The sequence below is a fragment of the Salvia splendens genome, chromosome 15 (genome assembly GCF_004379255.2).
Source record: "Salvia splendens isolate huo1 chromosome 15, SspV2, whole genome shotgun sequence".
Lineage (NCBI taxonomy): Eukaryota > Viridiplantae > Streptophyta > Magnoliopsida > Lamiales > Lamiaceae > Salvia > Salvia splendens.
Genome location: NC_056046.1, coordinates 5,052,405 through 5,077,258, shown reverse-complemented (window position 1 = coordinate 5,077,258; position 24,854 = coordinate 5,052,405). Strand labels below are relative to the sequence as shown.

The window sequence follows — 24,854 nt, the reverse complement described above, 5'->3', positions numbered from 1 at the left end:
GTTGAGTGCGGTCCGCAGACAGCTCAGGAAATGTGGGACATTGTGGACCAGTACTCCCGGGCCGATGAGGCAGACCGTCGCAAACGGTCGTTAGACAGCTCATCGTCCCGAGGAGACAGAAGGAAGCCCGATCATAGCGATCAGGGGCATCCTCGCCGGACTCCATTTGAAAGAATTCAAAGGGCTCCGGTGCAAGACAGATTGGGACCCCGTCTCAATCCCGAGAAGCCGCCCGCTCAGTTCGTACCGCTGAACAAGTCAAGAACGGAAATTTTCGAACTACATTCCGATATGTTCGAAAGACCAAAGCGGATGACGAAATCAGCCGTGCGGCGACCTCAGGATCAATATTGCTCCTTCCATCAAACCCACGGTCACGATACCGAGGAGTGCCGAAATTTGGCTGCAGGTATTGATGTTCTTGTGAAAACAGGAACGTTAAAAAAATACCAAAGCAAGCAGCCGAAAAAGAACAAAAGACAGAGAGGTGCGAACTGCAATCCTCAGGATCCGAAAAGGCATGAGGATCCCGAAGACGACGACGAGCCGCAATATGATGGAGTAATCCTGACTATTGATGCTCTCCCTGCCGGGAAGACTAAGTCGTCCCTAAAAGCAGAACGCAGAGGTTCCAATCAAGAGGAGCCAACACATAAAAGGCTGAAGAAAGACGAAGTGATTACATTTTCAGATGCCGATCCCGTCCCAGCCATCTCTCCTCATCAAGACGCTATTGTCATTCAAGCCGGAGTGGCAAACAAACTGATCCACAGAGTATTTGTGGATACAGGAGCGTCAGTCAGCATTCTTTTTAAAGAATGTTTCGATAAAATGGAAGTGGATCCAGCTCGGCTCAGTCCGGCTCCACTTCCTCTGAAAAGTTTCGCCCAGGAGGACACCCGCCCTGAAGGTATTATCAGCCTTCCGATCACGGTGGGAAAAGCGCCTACAAGCTCCAATACGATGATCGAGTTCTTTGTGGTGAAAGCTCGGTCCCCGTACAACATCATCCTGGGGAGAGACTGGCTCAACACAGTTCGGGCCGTTTGCTCTACTTATCACCTCACCATCAAGATCCCCACTAAAGGTGGGATAGCGGTCATCCGAGGTGATCAAAAGAGAGCAAAAGAATGTCTGCAGATTGCGCTTAAAAGTGCCGAACAATCAGTTCGGCACCATCAAGCATAGCAATCACAGCAACCGGAGTCAGAGGCAAGCGAGATGACCGAAGTCACTTCAGAGCCGAACTCAATGACCGTTCAGTTATACGAAGATGATCCATCCAGAACGGTCAAGATCGGCTTCGCAGGAACGCCTCTACTCCGGGAAAAGACCATTCAGCTCCTCAAGGAGTACAAAGATGTCTTTGCATGGTCTCCGTTGGACATGACCGGAGTGCCCCCCGAGGTAATCACTCATCGGTTAAATATTGATCCTTCAATCCGGCCAGTAAAACAGAAGCAAAGACTCTTTGCGGCAGAAAGAAGCCAAGTCATCCATGACGAAGTCCGCCAATTGCTAAAAGCGGATGTACTATTCGAGGTGAAATATCCTTCTTGGGTGGCCAATCCTGTGATGATCAAGAAAAAAGAAGGAGGATGGCGGATGTGCATAGATTTTACCGATCTAAACAAGCACTGTCCTAAAGATTGCTATCCCCTTCCGAATATAGATAAAAAAGTAGAAGCTTTGATCGGCTTCGAAATTTTCTGTTTTCTTGATTTATACAAAGGATATCACCAAGTGTTGATGGATGAGAGTGACGCTCCGAAAACAGCTTTCATTACCGATTTCGGCATTTTCGCTTATAAAAAGATGCCATTCGGTTTAAAGAATGCCGGAGCCACTTATCAAAGGATGGTAGACAAGCTTTTTCGGCACCTAATCGGAAAACAGGTTGAAGTGTATGTCGACGACATAGTCGTCAAAAGCAAAAGCACTTCGGAGTACGAAGACAACCTCAAGTCCACTCTCAACGTGCTCCGAAAAGCCAACCTCAAACTCAACCCCCAAAAATGTACCTTTTTGGTAGATTCGGGAAAATTTCTGGGTTGTTGGGTTTCAAAGGACGGACTCAAGGCAAATCCCTCAAAAGTTCAAGTTATTCAGAACATGGCGATGCCGAAGTCCATACACGATGTGCAAAGACTAACTGGATGTCTAGCCGCATTAAATAGATTCCTTTCCCAAGCAGCCGAAAAGCAACTGCCGTTCTTCAAAGTGTTAAAAAAGGCACCAAAGTTCGAGTGGGGAGCCGAGCAGAAAAAGGCCTTTGACGAGCTCAAAAGTTATCTAGCCGAGCTTCCTATTCTCTCTGCTCCAACCGAAGCCGAAGTAATTTTCTTATACTTAGCGGCATCCGATCAAACCATTAGCGCGGTGCTTGTACGAGAAGAAGGCCTAAAGCAGTTTCCCATCTACTTTACAAGCCGAGCATTAAGAGGTCCAGAAACAAGGTATCAACCTCTGGAGAAAATTGCTCTGGCGTTAGTAAATGCAGCAAGGAGACTGCGGCCATACTTCTATGCTCACAAGGTATGCGTCTTAACCGATCTGCCTCTTCGGCAAGTTTTGACCAAGCCAGAAGCATCAGGCAGAATCGCCAAATGGGCCATAGAGCTGGGAGAACACTCAATCGAGTATCTACCTCGGAAAGCCATCAAGGGACAAGCCTTGGCAGATTTTCTTACAGAAGCAAAGTTCGATCAAGCAATTCCTGTTATTGCCGAACAGAAGAATTCTGCCAATGCCGAACTAGCACAGCCCTTGGAATCCGAAGTAGAGCCGCCGGACTGCTGGAGCGGATTCGTAGATGGAGCTTCAAACAAGATGGGAAGTGGAGCTGGTATTTTACTTGTCGCTCCCGACGGACACGAGGTAACCTACTCACTTCGGTTCCTATTCCCCACTACTAATAATGAAGCCGAGTACGAAGCCCTCCTGGCCGGACTCCAGTTAGCGCAAAGTCTGCTCATCAAATCTCTCAAAGTCCATTGTGATTCACAAGTCATAGTAAATCACATGTTGGGTACAAGTGAAGCTCGTGACGAGAGAATGAAGAAGTATTTGGACAAAGCGCAAAGCATCAGCCGAAGTTTCTCCTATTTTCGGATAATCCGCATTCCCAGAGCGGAAAATAGCCGAGCAGATACCTTAAGTAAGTTGGCCTCAGATCCGAGCTCAAAGGCGGAAGAATTAATGCATCGAAGCATTGATGAAGCTGAGGTACATTCAGTATCCAGCTCGCCGAACTGGATGACGCCGATCTTGCAGTATCTGGATCAAGGACAATTGCCCGAGGATAAGAGAGAAGCTCGGAAGATCACGTGCCAAGCACTTCGGTACGAACTTCATGAAGGAGTCCTCTTTAGAAAGTCTTACCTCCAGCCGTTATTGCGGTGCGTAGGACCAGAAGAGACGGACTACATCCTCAGAGAAGTTCATGAAGGATCGTGCGGCAGCCACATCGGAGCTAGAGCTTTAGCTAAAAAAGTTCTAAGATGGGGATATTATTGGCCAACCTTGGTACAAGAAGCAATGCAGCTCGTCAAGACCTGCCCGAAGTGCCAAATCCATGCAAATATCCCAAGGATGCCGCAGACCGATCTATCCACTATGCAGAGCCCTTGGCCTTTCATGCAATGGGGCATAGACATAGTGGGACCACTTCCTCAAGCTCCTCGGCAAATGAAATTCCTAATCGTTGCCGTGGACTACTTTACGAAGTGGGTGGAAGCTGAACCATTAGCTACGATAACGAGCTCGAAGGCATTGGATTTCGTCTGGAAGAACATAGTGTGCCGATTTGGCATACCCCACATCCTCATCTCGGATAACGGGACTCAGTTCACCGACAAGACGTTCAAGAATTGGTGCCAAGAGCTGAATATTCAACAGCGGTTCACTTCGGTCTCTCATCCACAAGCAAACGGACAAACGGAGGTAACAAATCGTATCCTGGTGAAAGGGTTAAAAGCTCGGTTAGAACAAGCCAAAGGACAATGGGTAGAAAATCTCCCTCAAGTCCTATGGTCCTACCGAACTACACCCACAACCTCCAACGGTGAAACTCCGTACAGTCTGGTGTACGGCACTGAAGCCGTAATTCCGGTGGAGATCGGCGTACCCAGTCCCCGAACTCTAAATTTCTCCTCAGAAATGAATGACGACGGACTGAGAGCCGAGCTAGATCTTGCCGAAGAAAGAAGAGAATTGGCATGCATAAAAGCAGCCAAGTACAAGGAGCAAGTAGCCCGGTATTATAACCAAAGGGTGAAGAAGCTGCAATTTCAAGTGGGAGATCTCGTCTTGAGAAACAACGAAGTAAGCCGAGCAGAAAAGCTGGGCAAGCTCGAACCCACATGGGAAGGTCCATATCGGGTGTCAGAAGTCCTCGGCAAAGGGTCTTACAAATTGGCTCACATGTCAGGAGAACAGGTACCCCGAACATGGCACATTTCCAACCTCAAAAAGTTCCATTTGTAAGAGACAGTCCGGTCAGTCAGTCTAGGGTACTGTTCGGTCAATGTGCTTTATTTGGTTTGCTTGGTCTTTGTTTGTCTCTATGTGCTTTTTATTTGTCTATATGCGTTTTGTCTGTCTATGTGCGTGTCGTCTCTTACAAATGTTACTGAGGTATCTTGTTCTTCGAAGGCTGATCCCCTTCTTAGAACATATACAAGCCAACGATTGTGAGTCAAAGCTTCTACAGAAGATACAAGACCACAATTCAGCTTAAACAAGCAGTTCGTCTGAAACGAGCTGCAACAAGCCAACGATTGTGAGTCAAAGCTTCTAAAGAAGATACAAGGCCACAATTCAGCTTAAACAAGCAGTTCGTCTGAAACGAGCTGCAATAAGCCAACGATTGCGAGTCCAAGCTTCTAAAGAGGATACAAGACCACAATTCGGCTTAAAAATCAAGCACTTCGTCTGAAACGAACTGCAACGAAAGTCCGATTCTCGCGATAAAACTTGCCTGAATTAGGACAAGGGAAAGTCCGATCCACGCGATAAAACTCGCCGAATTAGGACAATGGAAAGTCCGATCCCCAAATTAGGACAACGGAAAGTTCGATCCGAGCGATAAAACTCGCCAAATTAGGACGCAAACCAAGTCCGGTCAAAGAAGAGTTCACTTCATCAGACCGAGGACAAACATCAACTTACCCCGTACCTTTATCCAGAATGCCGAAGTGATTCACTTCGCTTTCCGGAGGGGGTAGTGATGGAGTACGTACTAAACAAGCCCAACAGCAGTAAAGCCCATCAGCCTAAAGCCCAAGAAAGAGTATCAGTTCGGCATGACTAAAGAGTATCAGCCCGGCATGACTAAAGAGTTCAGTTCGGCACAACCAAAGAGTTCGGCCCCAGCCTACAGCTCGGTAAAAGCCAACCAATCAAACTCTGCTCTCAGGTCGGCATCAAGCTCTACTCTCAGATCGGCAAAAGCTGCTCGGCAATAATTCAGCAGTTCGGTCTCAGTATTCGACCGAACTAGGAGATAGTGGACTCATGCAGGATTTCCACCTCCACTACACCCACGATCTATTTAGTGGTGTCAAGCAGTCGTTAACTCATGCAGGATAGTGGACCCATGCAAGATCGCCACGATCTCCACGACATCCACTACCTAGTAAATGGCTGCATGCCACGATCTTGGTCCTTTGTATAAATAGAACCTAGATCAGATAGATAGGGACTCTCTCTCTCTCGCTCTCTAGAGAAAAAATATCAAATAGCAAGTTTGTATTTGTAAGCTGTAGAAAACAGATCAAGCAATACAACTCTGCCCTCTTTTCTTCCCGTGGACGTAGATTTACTTCAGTAAATCGAACCACGTAAATTCTTTGTGTCGTGATCTGTATTTTCCTGCATTCACTAACATCAGAAATTCGCGGATTCATCAGTTATCTTAATATTTTTCATACATAACTCAATCATAAAAATTAAGTACTAGTTTACATGATTTAGAATAGGTAAATTTATTTTGTTCAGTTCATAACTTATGATAGTTTTGCTACTAACATTGCTAAACACACATGGCTCTAGTACATTTTGATGACAAGGCTAAGGTGTATTAATATTGCGCTCTTAATACAAAGAATTATTTTGCATACATAACTTAGTCATAATACTATTACTTTACATTATCCAAAATAGGATTGAAATATTCCAATAAAACTTGAGCTTGTCCTGATCCCCACAGAATGTAGCTCAAAATGGTTAATTTTGCCAAACTTGGGCTTCGGGTTCTTACATCTAGGATCAATTCAATCGGTGTGCACTTATTATTTCAACAATTCGTTGTGCACTCTAATCTTCCAATCATGTGAATATTTATCACCTCAAAATTATGTTATCTATTTAATCTACCATATATCATCTATCAAACCAAATGATCTCCTAATGAATTGAAATGATGTTAGTTATTTCCATTTTTTATGGATAGTCACCTAAATATGTACTATGTGAATACATAGATAATACTACTAGTAATAAATTTAATACACAACATAATTAATCAAATACAGCAAAAGACAGATAGATCCTTAGTTTAAGATTACCTTGAGATAAAAGTGGGCGATGATTAGCAATTTGGTGAGAAATGCAAAAGTGGCACTGTGTCAGTCGTGTCAAATCCCTTTCCAAGGATCTCCTCAAGGATCCACACTCCTCTTCAAGTCATTTTCCGACCTACCTTTTGCGCCACATTACGACAAGGCATCAGCATCATCCCCAAAGTCAATAAGCAAAATGAGAGATGATGATATGAGTGTGAAAATTACAAGACAAACCCTGTTTTAGGAGAATATATATGCAAATACCCTCTCTCAAATAATCTCACACCTACTGATGAGACTAGTCGACCATGTACGCCCTCCTGTACGGCATCATTTTGTATGTAGTTACAATCCAATCTATTGTAGTATTAAGTTTTAACAACCATCACATTTCCATATCTATGTCCGACACCAACAATTGCGTGTCAATGTAAAAGTATTCCTATTAAATTATCATTATATCAAATGAGTGAGTAAGAGCACTGTACCGCAAAAATTAGTAGCTCAAGTGTTCCATATCTAAAAAATGGGTTTTCCAATTAAATGTGTACACCTACCTCTATGCCGACCTATTCATATTCAAATAATAAAACCACGTTTGAATGAAACGTTGTTCAAAACAGTCAACATAACTATTATTATTAACTACTCCAAGCATAATAAATTCTGACATTTATACTAATTATCAAGAATTTCAGGAGAGTAGCAGTCAGTTTCCTAACATGGGGTAGAAGTGGAACTAGAATGTCCTTTAGCATACATGTGTGAATGCTGAAACGCAAATCTAGAGACTAGAGTCATTTCAAATTGGGTTTGGTAAGATAAGCAAAAAAATTATTTTTATTACCGTATTATGACAAAAAAATCCTTACTTAATCATGCTTAGTGGATGGCCATTAGCTAGGCAGGAAAAAGGGGTCTCTGGTCTGCCATTTTTTATAGTCTTCTTCCTGTGCACAAGGCTCCAAAAAGTTACTGAAATTTGAGATGTGATGAAAGATTAGAACATGGGGAATTATTGGATAACAAGGTTAAGGAAAAGTTAAAAAGTGGGAAACAGTCCAAAAGTCAAACTTCACGTGAAAAGTTACTAGGAAACTATATAACCCATAGATCCCAGTTTCAATCTAATCACAAGGACTTTTATGTTCAAACTCAAGGGAAAAAACACTATTCGGTTCAATAATCAAGGACATGCCTCGGTGTTTTTGTTATTTAATGGATCACTCACTCTCTCTAACCAAGAACATGTCCCCAGTGACTTTTGTAATTTGGTGCATAGATCTATTTGACAGACATGTGAACAACTTAGTCCCATGGCTTTCCTTCTAATGGGGTGGCGTCCATGTGCTTTCATCAATGGCATATAAGCATCAGCGCAAGGCAGTTTTCTTTATGCAACACATTTTAGCAAAAGAATGATTAAGAATGACAACTAAAAGAGGGTATTAGAAAATTGTGTAAACTGGAGAAATTTATTTCCACCACATACAATTATATTTTTCCAGTTGAACAGTTCACCACATACAGTTTGACAGGACAGTAAAATGAAAGCTCTTGAGGTATCAAGAAAATGCTAAGAGTATCCACTGTAAGGCGGACGTCCACAATAGCCCCGCCCCTTTTTTTGTCTACAGCCCCAGTTTTTTTGTCCACGCCTAAAAAAATGGTTTCCTTCATTATAGGCGGACACTTCCAATAGCCCCAATTTTTTTGTTTATTTTAATTCAATTATAATTAAAATTATCGGACTATACATAATTAGAAAAAAGCGGCTATAAGTGAAGAAATTAAAATTAAACACTACATTTTCGTCGTATTAAAGTACTGGAAAAATTATACAACGAAATATTAATCTATTGAACATCACAAGAGTTGAAATGGTATGAAAAAAATGAATGGAAAGAGATGTATTTATAGGCAAATTTAAATTGAATTTTTTTAAAAAAAATATACAAAATTTCGTCCGCCCGGACCGCCGCGCAGCACACTGCCTCACTATAGGCCGACGCGTCCTCGCACATTTCTCGCCGGATGACCGTCCGCCCCGGAAATTTTGTCCGTCTCGGGGCGGAAGTTCTCCCCACTATGGTTAGGCGGGGCGGGGCGGGGCCGGGAAGGGGGCGGCATGCGCGCCGCCCCCATAGTGGACACTCTAAAGCAGTTTTTTTATCTGCAAATTTTTACTTCAACCAAAATAAGCCGCCCCCAATAGTGGACACTCTAAAGCAGTTTTTTTATCTGCAAATTTTTACTTCAACCAAAACTTATTTATTTACTGTGCCTTCAGGTTCTAACACTAGGTCCTACCTTTCTAGCGTGCATGATTTTGGCATATTAGGCCTCCCCTATACGGCTATACCCCAGCCCTCTCTCTCTCTCACACACACACACACTCACACATATTGATTTCATCAGGTCTATATAAACACCCGCACGAACTCATGAATCATAACCAACCAGTACAACTAGAGCAAATCACACACCTTTTACAGCTCTCCCTATCGACCTTTCCCTCTCCCTCTCCCCCCTCTCTAATAGTTGTGAGCTTTTAGGGAGGATCAATGGCCAGCTTTGTTGTGATTCTAGGGGGGTTCTGGGGTCTCTGCATCTTGAGTGTTGCTCTCCTGAAATGGAATGAGGTAAGGTACAGGAAGAAAGGATTGCCACCAGGTACAATGGGGTGGCCACTGTTCGGAGAGACCACTGAGTTTCTAAAACAAGGCCCAGCCTTCATGAAAAACCAAAGATCAAGGTCACTCTCATTATTTCTAGCATAGTTAAGAATGTCATGTTTTCTAATCTAGTCGAAAAAGAGTACATCATCGATATAGGAACTTGCAATTGCATGATTATTGCATGATGACTGATAAACGATACAACTTTTCTTATACCAAAAATCAAAATGGTGTGCTCTACTAACCATGACTTCTTTCACTGCTCTTGCAGATTTGGGAGTATTTTCAAATCACACATACTAGGCTGTCCTACCATAGTATCGATGGATCCGGAGTTAAACAGGTACATTCTAGTTAATGAAGCAAAGGGCCTTGTCCCCGGCTATCCTCAATCGATGTTGGACATACTCGGGAAATGCAACATTGCAGCCGTCCACGGCTCTGCTCACAAGTACATGAGAGGGGCCTTGCTTTCTCTTATCAGCCCCACGATGATTAAAGATCAACTCTTGCCCAAAATCGACGATTTCATGAGATCTCACCTAAGTGATTGGGATAACAAGATTGTTGATATCCAAGAGAAAACAAAAGAGGTGTGTATTAGCACTTTAGATCTAATCACTGGTTCATGCAGTAAAATTTACCCTTGACACTCTGTTCTGATCCAATAAAAAACCTCAATATTGTTTCAGATGGCGTTTCTATCATCATTTAGACAAATTGCAAGCACTGAAGCAAGCTCAATATCAGAAGCATTCATGCCTGAATTCTTCAAACTGGTCCTGGGAACCCTTTCACTCCCTATCAACCTTCGTGGCACAAATTACCATCGTGGATTTCAGGTAGAAAAAATTAACACTTCTTTACTGCCGCACCGGACTCATCTAAATCTAGGAATGCTAACAGTTTTAATTCACAACAGGCTAGACAGAACATTACATGCTGGTTAAGGAAACTAGTTGAAGAAAGAAGAGCTTCTGGTGAAAAACAAAGGGATATGCTTGGTCTTCTAGTAGGGGAAGAGAATAAATACAAGCTAAGTGATGAGGAAATGATCGACTTGATCATCACCATCTTGTATTCTGGATACGAGACAGTGTCGACTACTTCTATGATGGCTGTCAAGTATCTTCATGATCATCCAAAAGTGCTAGAAGAATTAAGGGTGAGTGAAAATTTCAGTCACGAAGCACACATGTTTGAAGTGGAAATTTCTTAACTTGTGTTTCAACTTTAAATTTCCAGAAAGAACATATGGCAATAAGGGAAAGAAAAAATCCTGAGGATCCTATTGATTATGAAGACTACAGATCTATGCGCTTCACACGTGCGGTGAGTGTTGCCAACTAACAACTAAAAATAGTTACTTCGGTTAAACTTAATAGAATTTCGAGCTAAATATAAATGCCATGTGATATAACTACTGCAGGTCATATACGAGACATCCAGACTGGCTACAATAGTAAATGGTGTACTGAGAAAGACAACTACAGATATGGAAATTAATGGTGAGCAACACAATCTCTTTAAATTTTCCTTATATTCCTCTCTGTTTCCTTTATTATTCAGCAGCCACAGAAAACAAAATTAAAGTTCTGAATTTACTACTTCAAAGACTAGTCTGTAATTATTAAGCAATTTTGACATTTTCTCTCATCGATAATTAAAGCATTACATAAAAAGCAACAGTTGCACATACAAGCAATCATAGATTAAGCGATCACCTTTATGTATGGACCCTACCCTATCATGATCCACATGGAAAACCTACCATTACAACCCAAGACATTCCATTGATACCCCATCTTGTCGTAAGGAATTATTTTGTCCGTGTTTTGGATAAGAGGAGAGAGCTCAATACTATCACTGTTTTGTCCTTCCAATAAGAAACTTAACAATTATACCTGTCAATATCAAGTGCTAAAAACAATTAATGCAATCTATTTTTTCATGTAATCATTAATCCCACGATTAGCTAGCCTGGTGATGTATGTACAAGGTTGTTAAGAGAGATAATTAAACATATGATATCAGTTCTTGTTCAAATTAGACTAATATTATCTGCTGCCAATACACACAATTCCATACTACTTGTACAGTCACTCATCTGGCGTTCTGCTTATATACTCATTCAGGTTATCTAATTCCCAAAGGATGGAGGATATATGTGTACACGAGGGAGGTCAACTACGACCAGTGCCTTTATCCCGATCCATATACTTTCAATCCATGGAGATGGCTGGTTAGTATATCACCCAAATTAGCACACAAACGACCCTTTATAATTTGTTCTCAAAAAGCAATGGCTAACAACCTTAATACTTTACTGAAATTCAGGGAAAAGGCCTAGAAAATCAGCACCATTTCTTGATTTTCGGAGGAGGAACAAGACGGTGCCCTGGAAAGGAACTCGGTCTGGCGGAAATTTCTACATTCCTTCATTATTTTGTGACGAGATACAGATGGGAAGAAGTAGAGGGAAACAAGCTAATGAAATTTCCTAGAGTCGAAGCACCCAACGGGCTCAAGATTAGGGTTTCTACTCCGTAAAGAGCATTTGTACAAAGAGGAACAACTAACTTTTAGCTTAGCAGATGATTATAGCTAGCGTTTGTGAATGTATAAAAAAAATGAGCTAACACCATCCACTAGAGAATCGATTCTCCAGCTTTACTAGGGTTCAATAATTTGCACTGTAAAAAGGAATCATCAATTATTTTTTGCCTCATTGAAACTTCACTATCGGAGATCCATGGACACAGAATTTTCCACTTTTTATTATGGATTCATTAGAGTAGAGAAACCAAATTAAACACATACGTAAACAGGTGAAATGTAATTGAAAATCCTCATCATATAAGTAATGGAAAATTATGTTGAACATCAAACAAACAAACAAAATGAAATGAACATTAGGGTATGAGTGGTTGAGTTGATTTACCTTACTCGCGGAAAATCCTGCTGAGATACCAAATGCATGTTCAGAAGGTTTATCAGCTCGGTGAATCGCCATAGTTCGTCTCCGGATTCCTCTAATCTGATAGAAAAATCTGTATTCCGCCATTAACGTTTCTCTGCAGCTTTTTGTTAGGTTGAAATTTTAGGCGGGATTAATCTTTTGGCGGGACCACCCTTTTTTATTCTTCCCTTAATTTATTTTATTCCTTCTCTTATTCCTTTATCTTAATGTGTTTACTTTAATTGACCATAATTGTGGAAATAAAGGAGTAATATGATAGTAATTGATACGCACTTTGAAATAGATTTGCATGTAACAACATAATAATGGGTAAACCAAATTAAGGTTTAACCAAAAAAAATTCAAGGTTGACAATTACAATTATTTTTTATTTTGTACCGTGAATAATTAATTGCTTGAGGGATATATATATCCACATGGGAATGGAACATATCAAAACTCATTTTTATATATGCATAGCCGTTGTTGTTTACTGCCAAAGTGCAACATATAATGTCCTATGTGAAGTTAATGCTTTATTTACATGTTTCAGGCGAAAACCCTAGATTTTACCATTTATTTTTCAATCTAACGGTTCATATTTGACATTACGTACACTGCAAAAATCCTAGATTTTACCATTTATTTTTCAATCTAGCGGTTCATATTTGACATTAGCACATAAGATCTTACATATGCTGCATTTAGGACATTGCATAACTGTTATGCTTTTTCATATAGGAATGTATTCTAACATTAACTCTACCCTATCCATGGGTCATTAATTTGATCATTGTAATTGTGAAAGTGTGTCCATGCAAACTACTGGAGCTCGGCTTCTGAGCTCGGAAATGAAGCTCGGCTTTGAGTCCGGTTGTGATCGAGTGGTGGAGCCTCGGCAGCTCCGAGAAGAGATCAAGAAATAAAGCTCGGTTTTGAGCTAGCCGAGAAAGGCAGTTCGGTTGATAGCCGAGAAAGGCAGTTCGGTTGATAGCCGAGAAAGGCAGTTCGGTTGATAGCCGAGAAATGCAGTTCGGTTGCTAACCAAGAATGGCAGTTCGGTTTTAGCCGAGCAGCGGTTATAACTAACTTTGGGAAATAGAGTTAGTTGGATTTTATTTCTTGATTGCATCTTGTATAAATAGCTCGATAGAGCTCAGTAGTGAGAGAGCAGAATTACACCATATACACACACTCAGAGAGATTAAATCTCAAGATAGCAAGCAGTTGTGAGCGGTAGAGTGTGAGTGTGAGTTCGTTGTAATTGTAAAGAGTTCGTCAATAAGATTCCGGTCATCTTCTCCGTGGACGTAGGTGGATTATCACCGAACCACGTTATATCGTTTGCGTGCTTTATTTCCTCGTTCGTGCGTGTGTGAGATCGGCGGTATCACGACCCAACAAGTGGCGCCGTCTGTGGGAAACGTTGAAACGTTTTCTTGATTGGTTTTCTGGGCGAGTTGAAGTCCGGGAGCTCTGTTGTCTGAGCCGATCTTGGCGATTGCCCACCGTTTGTTCGAGAAATGTCCACGGCCAGGTTTGAGGTGGAGAAGTTCACCGGCAGAAACGATTTTGGGCTGTGGAGGCTGAAGATGAAGGCCATCTTGATGCAGCAAGGCCTATGGGATGTCTTGAAGGGAAATAGTGATCCTAAAGAGAATCCGGAGGCCGACGAGAAGGAGAAAGGGAGGCTTCAAGACATGCAATACAAGGCCTATAGCACCCTGATCTTAAACTTGACAGATAGGGTGCTTAGAGAGGTTTCCAAGGAGGAGACAGCCGCAGGGGTGTGGACAAAACTTGAGTCATTATATATGACCAAGTCCCTTGCAAATCGATTGCATTTGAAGCAGAAACTTCTTGCCTTCAAGTTCTCGGATGAAAGAAGCATTGCTGAGCAGCTTGAGGAGTTCGGAAAGTGTATTGATGATCTTGAAAACATCGATGAGGTAATCAAGGATGAGGACAAAGCCTTGATGTTGCTGAATTCCCTTCCTAAAAGTTTCGAACATTTCAAGGATGCGGTGCTACTTGGAAGAGAGTCCAAGGTTACCTATGAGGAGATTCATTCTGCCCTAAAATTGAAAGAATCACAGAGGATTGATCATCCAACTTCTTCAAGGAAAAATGATCCAGTAGCTGAAAGTTTGTATCTGAAGAAAAGTCAGAACAAGAAAGGCTTCAAGAAAAAGAAACCAAAGAAGGAGAGGGCTGAGGGAGAGAAGGAGACCAGGAGCTGCTATTATTGCAAGAAACCGGGCCATTTAAAGAAATCTTGCAATGCTTGGAGAAGGAAGCAAGGGCAAGAGATGGCTGGCAACCTGGAGACTGCTGATCTAGCTCAAGAGGTGGAGGCCAACGAGGCCTTGAATATACACTCAGGAGCAAAGATTGAAGAGTGCTGGATTATGGACTCGGGCTGCTCCTTCCATATATGCTCTCACAAATCCTGGTTTCAAGAATTGTCAGCATGGAGAGGATCAGTGATGCTGGGGAATGATCAGACGTGTGATGTCAAGGGCATTGGGGAGATCAAGCTCAGAATGAAGGGTGGAAGTGTCAAGACTCTCACAGAGGTCAGGTTTATACCACAGATCAAGAGAAACTTGATCTCTCTTGGATTGTTAGAATCAAAGGGGTACAAGTTTGATTCCAGTAATGGGATTCTCAGAGTAACAAAGGGTTCCAGAATCATTATGGAGGCCCAAAGAAAGAATAGCTTGTACTACTTGCTGGGAGAGACAGTGGTTGATGCAGTGAATGTTGCTCAGTCAGAGAATCTTAATATTTGGCATGCTAGGCTGGGACATGTGGGTGAAAAGGGCATCAGGCAGCTGGCCAAACGTGGTGTGATGAAGTTAGGTACATCAGAGAAACTGAGTAAGTGTGAATCTTGCATTCTTGGAAAGGCGAAGAAGCTGCCATTCACTGGTGGGAAGCACACTTCAACCGCACCCTTTGTGTATGCCCACAGTGACCTTTGGGGGCCATCTCCAACTGAATCCATAGGTGGAGGTAAGTATTTCATCTCCATCATAGATGATTATTCAAGAAAAGTATGGATATATATCCTGAAAGAGAAGTCCCAAGCATTTGAGAAGTTTAGAGAATGGCATGCTAGATATGAGAATGAGAAAGGGTCAGTGCTGAAATATCTTAGGACTGATAATGGCATGGAGTTTCTGTCTACTGAATTTGATAGCTTCTGTAAGGAGAAGGGAATAAGGAGACATAGGACAGTGCCAAGAAACCCCCAACAAAACGGGTTGGCAGAGAGAATGAATAGGACATTGCTAGAGAAAGTGAGATGTATGCTATTTTATTCTGGAATGCCAAAGAAGTTTTGGGCAGAGGCCGTTTCTACTGCAGCTGCTCTCATCAATAAGTGTCCTTCTTCAGCAATCTCTGATGAGACCCCAGATCAGAGATGGTATGGGAGCTTGGGAGATTATTCTGCATTGAAGATTTTTGGATGTGCAGCTTATGCACATATAAGGCAGAATAAATTAGAACCAAGAGCCAAGAAATGTGCAATGTTAGGATACCAAGATGGTGTGAAGGGATACAGATTGTGGAACTTGGATGGAGAAGGTCAGAATGTTATAGTGAGCAGAGATGTAATATTCAATGAAGAAGAAATGCCATTCAAGAAAAATGGAAGAGCCTCTGATGGTGGCAGCAGCTCTAGTATGCAGAACTTTGAGTTTGGTGAAGGATCTGGTGGAACAGATACAGATGAGGATGCTGATATTACAGAAAATCAAGAAGAAGGTGGAGTACTTAATCCTCAACCAGCTCAGGATGTGAGTGATCATGATCCACCAATGGAGCAAGCTGCTGCAAGTCAGGAAATTAGAAGGAATCCGAGGAGGAATGCAGGCTTGCCTAGTAGGTTTTCAGATTATGATATGAGCTTCTTTGCTCTATGTGTAGCAGAAGTACTCATGTTTTCAGAGCCCTCGACCTATGAAGAAGCCATGAGTTGCAAGGAAAGTCAGAAATGGATCAAGGCCATGGAAGAAGAAATTGAGTCCCTATTGAAAAATGGAACTTGGGTTTTGGTGATTGATCCAGGGATACAGAAACTGATCAGTTGCAAATGGTTGTTCAAAAAGAAGGTAGAGGTGGGGGAGGTTGAAAGCATACGTTTTAAGGCAAGGCTGGTTGCTAGGGGGTTCACACAAGTGGAGGGAATTGATTACACAGAGGTGTTCTCTCCAGTGGTGAAACATACTTCCATTCGGATCTTGTTGGCCATGACTGCTCATTTTAACTGGGAGCTGCATCAACTCGATGTGAAGACAGCTTTTTTACATGGAGATCTAGAGGAAACAATCTACATGATGCAGCCTAAAGGCTTTGAGAAACCTGGAGAGGAGAAGAAAGTTTGCTTGCTGAAAAAGAGCCTATATGGCCTCAAGCAAAGTAGTAGGCAGTGGAACAAGAAATTCCATGAGCGGAGCTGATGGATTTTGAGAGATCAAACTTTGATAGCTGTGTATATATCAAGAGAAAGGGAGATCTGATAGTTGCCTACTTATTGCTGTATGTAGATGACATCCTGTTGGCTGGATCTAGCAAGAATGAGCTGCAGATTGTCAAGAAGGAACTGAAGCAGAAGTTTGAAATGAAAGACCTTGGGGAGGCAAAGCGGATCCTAGGGATGGATATCATCAGAGACAGAGGAAAAAGGGAGCTGAGGTTGGTTCAAGCTGATTACATCAGGAAGGTGATAGAAAAGTATCAAGTGAAGGATGCAAGGTTCGTCTCCACTCCATTGGCAGGCCATTTCAAACTTAGCAAAGAACAAGAGCCAAAGACAGATGAAGCTAGAAGGGAAATGAGTCTGATACCCTATGCGAATATAGTGGGCAGTGTGATGTACTTGATGATTTGTACAAGGCCGGATGTTGCTCATGCTATAAGCGTGGCCAGTAGGTACATGGCTGACCCGGGCAGAGAGCACTGGGCCGCGCTGAAATGGATCTTGAAGTATCTAAAGGGATCTATAATGATTGGTTTGAAGTTTGGTGGTGGAGCCTGGTCTGAAAAGGATGAAGTTCTTGAGGGATTTTGTGATTCGGATTATGCTGCCAACTTGGACAACAGAAAATCCCAAAGTGGCTACATATTCACGTTATTTGGCACAGCAGTGAGTTGGAAATCAAATCTACAGTCTGTGGTTGCATTGTCTACGACCGAGGCTGAGTATATTGCGCTAACAGAGGCTGCAAAGGAAGGAAAATGGCTGCAAGGGATACTACAAGATCTAGGAATGAAGCTGGGAGCAGTGAAGATTAACTGTGACAGCAACTCGGCTATATGTTTAGCAAAACATCAAATGTTCCATGAGAGGTCGAAGCATATAGATGTGAGGAGACACTTCATCAGAGATGAGATTCAAAGTGGAAAGATCAATGTGGTGAAAGTTCCTACCGAAGAAAATGCATCAGACATGTTGACAAAATCTCTGCCAACTTCGAAATTCAAACATTGTTTGAAGTTGGTTGAGATTGTGGAGTGTTGAAGCTTGTAACAAGGATTGAGAAGGGAATCCGGATATTGATGGAGTCTTGCAAGGACAAGGTGGAGATTTGTGAAAGTGTGTCCATGCAAACTACTGGAGCTCGGCTTCTGAGCTCGGAAATGAAGCTCGGCTTTGAGTCCGGTTGTGATCGAGTGGTGGAGCCTCGGCAGCTCCGAGAAGAGATCAAGAAATAAAGCTCGGTTTTGAGCTAGCCGAGAAAGGCAGTTCGGTTGATAGCCGAGAAAGGCAGTTCGGTTGATAGCCGAGAAAGGCAGTTCGGTTGATAGCCGAGAAATGCAGTTCGGTTGCTAACCAAGAATGGCAGTTCGGTTTTAGCCGAGCAGCGGTTATAACTAACTTTGGGAAATAGAGTTAGTTGGATTTTATTTCTTGATTGCATCTTGTATAAATAGCTCGATAGAGCTCAGTAGTGAGAGAGCAGAATTACACCATATACACACACTCAGAGAGATTAAATCTCAAGATAGCAAGCAGTTGTGAGCGGTAGAGTGTGAGTGTGAGTTCGTTGTAATTGTAAAGAGTTCGTCAATAAGATTCCGGTCATCTTCTCCGTGGACGTAGGTGGATTATCACCGAACCACGTTATATCGTTTGCGTGCTTTATTTCCTCGTTCGTGCGTGTGTGAGATCGGCGGTATCACGACCCAACAGTAATTTTGTTTTGTAACGAGCAAATCTATGTTATGCATATGCAAATTTGAATGTTATGTGGTGTGGGAAAGTAGTCATAATTAGTAATTAGAAGACAAAATGTGTAGGGAGAACTTCCCACCAAACCACGAGAATCTAATATGATCGATGTTGAGAAGACCTATTAGAATTCGATGAGGCTGTCATCAAATAAGTCATATTGTTACTATTGTTAAATAATGTGCTTCATAATTTTATTATTTAAATATATTATTCAGTGGCTTTTAGTTGTTTCAGAGAATATGCGACTATATTACATTCTTTTATCCCCTTCCTATGGTCTATTTTTTTCTTTACTAAAATCGAATCCAAATCAAGTCCAGCTATTACATACTTGTTGATGATTGATTATTTATTAAACAAAATTGTTTGAATTTGATTTGATAGGTAATACATACATACGGGATGTGTTTGTGTGATGCAAACTCCTCCAAACGATTAAATGCTCTGACTTTCGAATAAACACATTCCGACGTTTTACTAAGACGATATTCAAATTCATTTATTCACCATAATTGTAAATACCCCTTTGAAATCTATGGTTAATGTTATTTTAAATCGAATGAATAAAATTTGTCCCTACTAATTTCATAAATTTTATAAGTAAATTTAGTTTGCACCGAAATGTGTCTCTTTTTTTTTTTATTAATTAGCCCCTTCATTTGAGAATGAAATGTTATATTTTTGATTTTTTATTCATTTTAGTTACATTTTATTTTCACACTAATTCTTTATGTTTGTATAAGTATAATGAGAATGAAATGTTAATTCCATGGGTACATTCTCAATCAATGAACATGGGATTGATCAACCCCCATTTACATGAATATGTGATTCTTCTAAATTAAATTTAAATTAACAAAAAAACCTAAAATTTATTTGCATGAAGTTGAAAATAGAAAAACATGCAAAAACTAAAAATAGAAAGAGAATCCGTTACACGAGAACCGTGTCCCTCCAGAAATCTCCCGCCACATCCGCCCCTCCTCTCCCCTTTTCTTACAATAAACACACAAATTTCTCATCACTACTTCCTTCTCTCACTCTCTCACTCTCTCACCATGGCCACCGCCGCGCCGCCGCTGAAAGACGAGCTCGATATCGTGATACCGATGATACGAAACCTCGACTTCCTGCAGATGTGGAGGCCCTTCCTCCAACCTTACCACCTCATCATAGTACAAGACGGCGACCCTTCCAAGACCATCAGAGTCCCCGACGGCTTCGACTACGAGCTCTACAACCGCAACGACATCAACCGCATCCTCGGCCCCCGCGCCTCCTGCATCTCCTTCAAGGACTCTGCCTGCCGCTGCTTCGGCTACATGGTCTCCAAGAAGAAGTACATCTTCACCATCGACGATGACTGCTTCGTAACAACCCCCTCCCTAATCTTCTTGATATGACAGACTATTCTTTTGGAATAAATTCTACTATTTGGATGATAGAAAGACTAGTCTTTTGAGATGAGTTACCTTGTGCAGGTTGCAAGCGACCCTTCTAGCAAGCCGATCAATGCCCTAGACCAACACATCAAGAATCTATTGTGTCCATCAACCCCACTCTTCTTCAACACGTTGTACGACCCGTACAGAGAGGGAGCCAACTTCGTCAGGGGCTACCCCTTCAGCCTCAGAGAGGGTGTCCCCACAGCCGTCTCCCATGGCCTCTGGCTCAACATCCCCGACTACGACGCCCCCACGCAGCTCGTCAAGCCTCGAGAGCGAAACACCAGGTAAACAACAACAACCATAACAACATCATCCCATTCACCCCAACTCACTTTGTGCATATATTACTACTAGGTATGTAGATGCAGTGATGACGATACCAAAGGGCACCCTCTTCCCAATGTGTGGGATGAACCTGGGTTTCGACCGAGACCTCATCGGCCCAGCCATGTACTTTGGCCTCATGGGAGAGGGCCAGCCCATCGGGCGCTACGACGACATGTGGGCCGGCTGGTGTGTCAAGGTCATTTGCGATCATTTGGGGTTGGGAGTAAAGACGGGGCTGCCCTACATTTGGCACAGCAAAGCAAGCAACCCCTTTGTGAACCTGAGAAAAGAGTACAATGGGATATTCTGGCAAGAAGAGATTATCCCTTTCTTCCAATCAGCCATACTTTCAAAGGACTCCACAACTGTGCAGAAGTGCTACATTGAGCTTGCCAAACAGGTCAAGGACAAGCTCGGAAAAATCGACCCCTATTTTGTCAAGCTGTCCGACGCAATGGAGACGTGGATTCAGGCCTGGGATGACCTCAACCCCCCTGCCAAGCTGGTTCCAACCGCTAAACTTACTAAGTGATCACCAACACATGTTCAACTCTGCAAATATCATCACTTTTGTTATCATCATCAAACAATAAATGGGATACTATATCACATATTCTCCATCAATATAGTCTTCTTTCTAGATGAACATCACATATTCCATGTCACATTTTCAAAAATAAGTTCAAGATGGCAACTACACTAAGAAATCAGGGTTTTTAAAAATATATTAATCAAGCAAAATTGCTAGTCAAATAATACAACCAAAACTTCTTTAGAATAACGAAAATCTAAAACACAAGTACAGTTGGAGACGTAGAATAATAAAAACGATAAAAACTGGAAACAAAACTGATGCTGGTTTGAATGCTGAATTTCATGGGCTGAGGCCTGAGAATCTTGTGCAGATATTGCATATTTCTCTCCGCAAAGGAGAAATGCAGCAGACGGACTCCCAGCAGCTAGGGCCAAGCCAGAGTTGTACTAGGCAATGGCCAATTCCCTAGGAGTTCATTCTAATATTGAAGCATTGTTTTCCCATAGAAATTTAAGAAATGATTGGAGGTTTTTCCAGATTAATTAAAAAAAGCAAATGCAGCGGTTTACTATAGTATAATTTTAGACCACGGGGGTAAAAGAAACATTGTGCTTACCCAGCAGCGCATGATATCCCATACAACATCCATAGGGGCATTGCTTTTCAAACCTAGCTCACATGCATGAGTTCCTGATATGCGATATCCTGCATTAATTACAGCAGAACGAAACATAACTGCAGAGGGCTTCAAAGTTGCAGAGAGACTGTGCAGACTCAGATATAGGGGGACATCTGGTAACTCCTGCAATAACAGTCATATGTATTAAGAAAAACACTGACAAGTAAAAAAAATCAGCTGTTTCATGTTTTTGGGGAAATGAAAGATTATTGCTGCTAAAAGAGGAAACATTGACTTCTGAAATAACAGCCACACAGACAAATTGATTGTCTATTGCAGAAATTTCTAAACTCCTTCAACAACATCTGAATTGACAATTCCTGTCAAGCTCAAATTACATCTAAAGAACAAGATTCAATTGAATACAGTATGTAATATTGGTAGAGACAAGACTTAAGACATTGATACATTTCTTATCTTCTATATGAATTGATAAGGAGAGCACATGATACATTTCTATCACATAATCATGGATTCATGGTAAAACCACAACAACATAGAAGCTGTTCCACTAATAATCACAGGTATGAAAACATCATACTTTTATGAAATTCTTGCTATTCTCAGCCAGACCATCTGGATATAGCTTGATCAGATTTTAAAGGAAGTATGTGATGGCCTATAATTTTACAGCAGCAATTCTTAATCCTTAAATAATAAGCATTGACTGAAAATGACAAGGGCACATACCTCAGAAACTGTAGTTAATACAGCACAGATCTTATTAAAAGCAGGATACCGTTCCTTTATAGACTTCATGTCTGCAAGAATTGAATTAACCCATTCCATATCATGGATTGGAGCAGACCATATGGGCCCACCCATGTGGTATTTCTTCCCACAATCACTGCATTCTTGGGCAACAGCAGGGCCGAATCCAGGAAGATATCTCACACTGGTATTCTAGATTCAGTATTAAAAACGGTGAAAATTCCAGTCAGATACATATGCATTAGTACTTTAGTAGAGATCACAAAAAAATTAAAATTAAGACATACAGCTACTAAGGTAACTACAAAAAACATAGCTGTTCAAGTTCTGGTTGTGGAATGAAGAATAATTTTGGACAAAATCATTGTCAGCCTGTACACTCATAAAAGCAGATGTATTTAAGTCCTAGTATTAATCAAGCCTCAAGCGTCCTTCAAAGGTGAATGACAGCGACCACCCATGAGAGGATAACTAAGAGCTAAATGGTCCAAAATATATAATACTTGACTTATCCAAGGTGTTTATGCAAGAAACGATAGCACGATTTCAGGCATTTGCATACATGCTGAGAAGTGACCTTAGGAAATGCAATATTGTGCTAAAGAATTTAAGTGATGTGACTGTTTAAGTCACTATCAATGCCACTGTGTTTATGTATCACATAGTTAAGCATCTCAAAATATTTTATATTTACCTTGGACACATTCCTTCCAACTGGTTGAAGATGAAAAGAATCACAGCCAGAGCATTGATAAACATAGGACAACTTCAAAGGAGTGTTCTTCATTGCACTTGCAGAGCTGCAATCAATTCCGAATCAGGTTAACAAATCAATAAACTAGTAAATGGAGCACCCATGACCCAAATTGGGTTAATTATATTAATCTAAGTAACTATCTCAATAAATGAGAAATTTGAAGAGAGATACTCACGTGAATACACGGACAAAGACTCGCACATAGAAATCAATTTTAACAGATAGCACAGGGACAATGTAACGCTTGTAGCGGTTTGCATGGCTCTGCATAATGGTTACATTACTTTATAAGGTGAAAATGCAATAAGATTAAAAAAAAGCATAACTTGAGATACCATTATTTGGAGAGAAAAAATGCACATATCTTACTGTCATGCACGATGAGTAGATACAACCTAAAGATATCAAACTTTATTCAAAATTACAAATATCAGTCTCATTATTATTAGACCAACCCACCACCTCTTCCCCTGACCCTCCATTAAGAATTTACTTCATTTGGAATATACTGTGAATAGTGAAGATAACAATGAGTGTATCTATTCACCATGAATTAAACAAGTAACATACAATACTCCTGGAGTCGACAGTTGATACAGAACAAAAGCACTAATCAATGAGTAAAGAAGAGGAAAAAGGTATCTCCAGGGGAAGTTGTGTTTGAGTACATGCACAATTAATTAGGAACCAAGAATTTCAATTATTTAACAGAATACCTCAGTAAAATCAACTCACCTCAATACATGCAAGAAGGATCCGCAAAGCCATCTCATGCATATATTTTCCTTTCACTGGGTAGGCTCCATATCTGAATCAACAAGCATCTAGTCAATACTACTCTTTGAACTAGCAAACATAGCACAAACAAAGATATCTTCAAAGCCAATCTTACTTGGAATAGCAAACCTCTCCACTGGACCCACAAAGCACTGCCATATCTGTTGCTGTACACATCAATATGCCTCCATCAGCAACTGATTGAACAGCAGAGTCAAGGAAAATAGATGGTGAACCATAAGGGTCGAGATCAACCTGCAATACAAATCAAGGGATTGAATGAAAGGAATATGAAGATGTTGTAGTGCAAAAAGTAAAATGTGTCAAGTCGCACAGGCTATAACACAAGGTAAAGAGAGCGCAATAATGTGGAATCACGTAACTACCTCGGTCCTAATATGGCATCCGAATGTGAGAATTCGAGAATTGTGAAAGCCAAATTTAAACTTCTACATTTAAAGAATGATAATGTGGAAGCAAGAAACTTCTTTGAAATCCTTTTCATGTTACATAATACTACAAGGTTAGCTTATAATCTCATATATTATCAGAATGCAAGTTACACAACGCTGGGTTGCAAAATACAATGCATTGACCTTCAGATACTTACCACATCGAATTCTTTTGGGTGTGAGCATGTAGACTCTAGCATCAACAAGATGGGACTCCACCTTTGAAATTGCAACTGAACCATTAAGTTTAATATTTCTCCGGCAAGATTCAACAGATGCTGCAGAAGAAGAGTAATATCAGCATTTTATCTAGGACCCTGTCAATTAATAGCAGAGCACGAGAAAAGAAAGACAAGAAGATTCTTTCATTGGACTCATTGCCACAAAACCAATTCCGTGCATTATAAAAGAAACAAAAGGGAGAAAAACCACTCCTCCTGGTTTGTGTTGCATAATTAATGAGAAATGTGGAACTACCTTTATCATTATCCAGGGCCACAACTTTCCCAATTCCCTCTACTTCACGAGCATATCTCAAAGCTCTAAGACCAGAGGCTGACAATGCCTGTCAAATAAGTAAAGCATGTCATCAGATGATACAACAAAATACGAAACCAGTAGTATAGTTATTCCCAAGAGGAAACAACACAAGCAACACATAGCGCAATAACAACCTCCAAAACTCGTGATTATAGTTTTGAATCCTTGTGCATTTGTTTGCCATTTT

General features: G+C 41.2%; 3 protein-coding genes and 1 long non-coding RNA gene across 4 annotated transcripts; 2 read left to right on the top strand and 2 right to left on the bottom strand.

Annotated features, from left to right (window-relative positions):
• Positions 1-6,449: 6,449 nt before the first annotated feature.
• Positions 6,450-12,310, bottom strand: LOC121767432. Its single transcript, XR_006043105.1, has 3 exons — positions 12,183-12,310; positions 7,436-7,538; positions 6,450-6,700 (listed from the first exon to the last, which is right to left on the bottom strand). It is a non-coding gene; the product is annotated as an uncharacterized LOC121767432 (long non-coding RNA).
• Positions 9,012-11,980, top strand: LOC121767430 (cytochrome P450 85A1-like). The gene is made up of 8 exons (XM_042163690.1): positions 9,012-9,318; positions 9,513-9,834; positions 9,934-10,083; positions 10,164-10,406; positions 10,487-10,573; positions 10,671-10,749; positions 11,377-11,483; positions 11,579-11,980. The coding sequence occupies exons 1-8, from the start codon at positions 9,128-9,130 to the stop codon at positions 11,789-11,791; spliced, it is 1,392 nt and encodes a 463-aa protein (XP_042019624.1). The 5' UTR covers positions 9,012-9,127; the 3' UTR covers positions 11,792-11,980.
• Positions 12,311-19,442: 7,132 nt separating the features above from the next.
• On the top strand, positions 19,443-20,761 carry LOC121768070 (UDP-arabinopyranose mutase 1-like). The gene is made up of 3 exons (XM_042164416.1): positions 19,443-19,811; positions 19,923-20,173; positions 20,244-20,761. The coding sequence occupies exons 1-3, from the start codon at positions 19,500-19,502 to the stop codon at positions 20,746-20,748; spliced, it is 1,068 nt and encodes a 355-aa protein (XP_042020350.1). The 5' UTR covers positions 19,443-19,499; the 3' UTR covers positions 20,749-20,761.
• On the bottom strand, positions 20,748-24,851 carry LOC121768717 (probable tRNA (guanine(26)-N(2))-dimethyltransferase 1). Its single transcript, XM_042165258.1, is given in 11 exon segments — positions 20,748-20,768; positions 21,368-21,553; positions 22,121-22,333; positions 22,836-22,941; positions 23,074-23,162; positions 23,634-23,706; positions 23,791-23,930; positions 24,286-24,310; positions 24,312-24,405; positions 24,605-24,692; positions 24,738-24,851. Coding segments are annotated over 11 exon segments (1,134 nt in total). The 3' UTR covers positions 20,748-20,762.
• Between the last annotated feature and the right edge of the window lie 3 nt (positions 24,852-24,854).

Excerpts from the sequence above, each read along its gene's own strand:
- LOC121767430 (XM_042163690.1), top strand. The coding sequence starts at position 9,128 with ATGGCCAGCTTTGTTGTGATTCTAGGGGGGTTCTGGGGTCTCTGCATC. Across the intron at positions 10,750-11,376 it reads TACAGATATGGAAATTAATG|GTTATCTAATTCCCAAAGGA; the intron begins GTGAGCAACACA and ends ATACTCATTCAG. Across the intron at positions 11,484-11,578 it reads TCAATCCATGGAGATGGCTG|GGAAAAGGCCTAGAAAATCA; the intron begins GTTAGTATATCA and ends ACTGAAATTCAG.
- LOC121768070 (XM_042164416.1), top strand. The coding sequence starts at position 19,500 with ATGGCCACCGCCGCGCCGCCGCTGAAAGACGAGCTCGATATCGTGATA. Across the intron at positions 19,812-19,922 it reads CCATCGACGATGACTGCTTC|GTTGCAAGCGACCCTTCTAG; the intron begins GTAACAACCCCC and ends TACCTTGTGCAG. Across the intron at positions 20,174-20,243 it reads CCTCGAGAGCGAAACACCAG|GTATGTAGATGCAGTGATGA; the intron begins GTAAACAACAAC and ends TATTACTACTAG.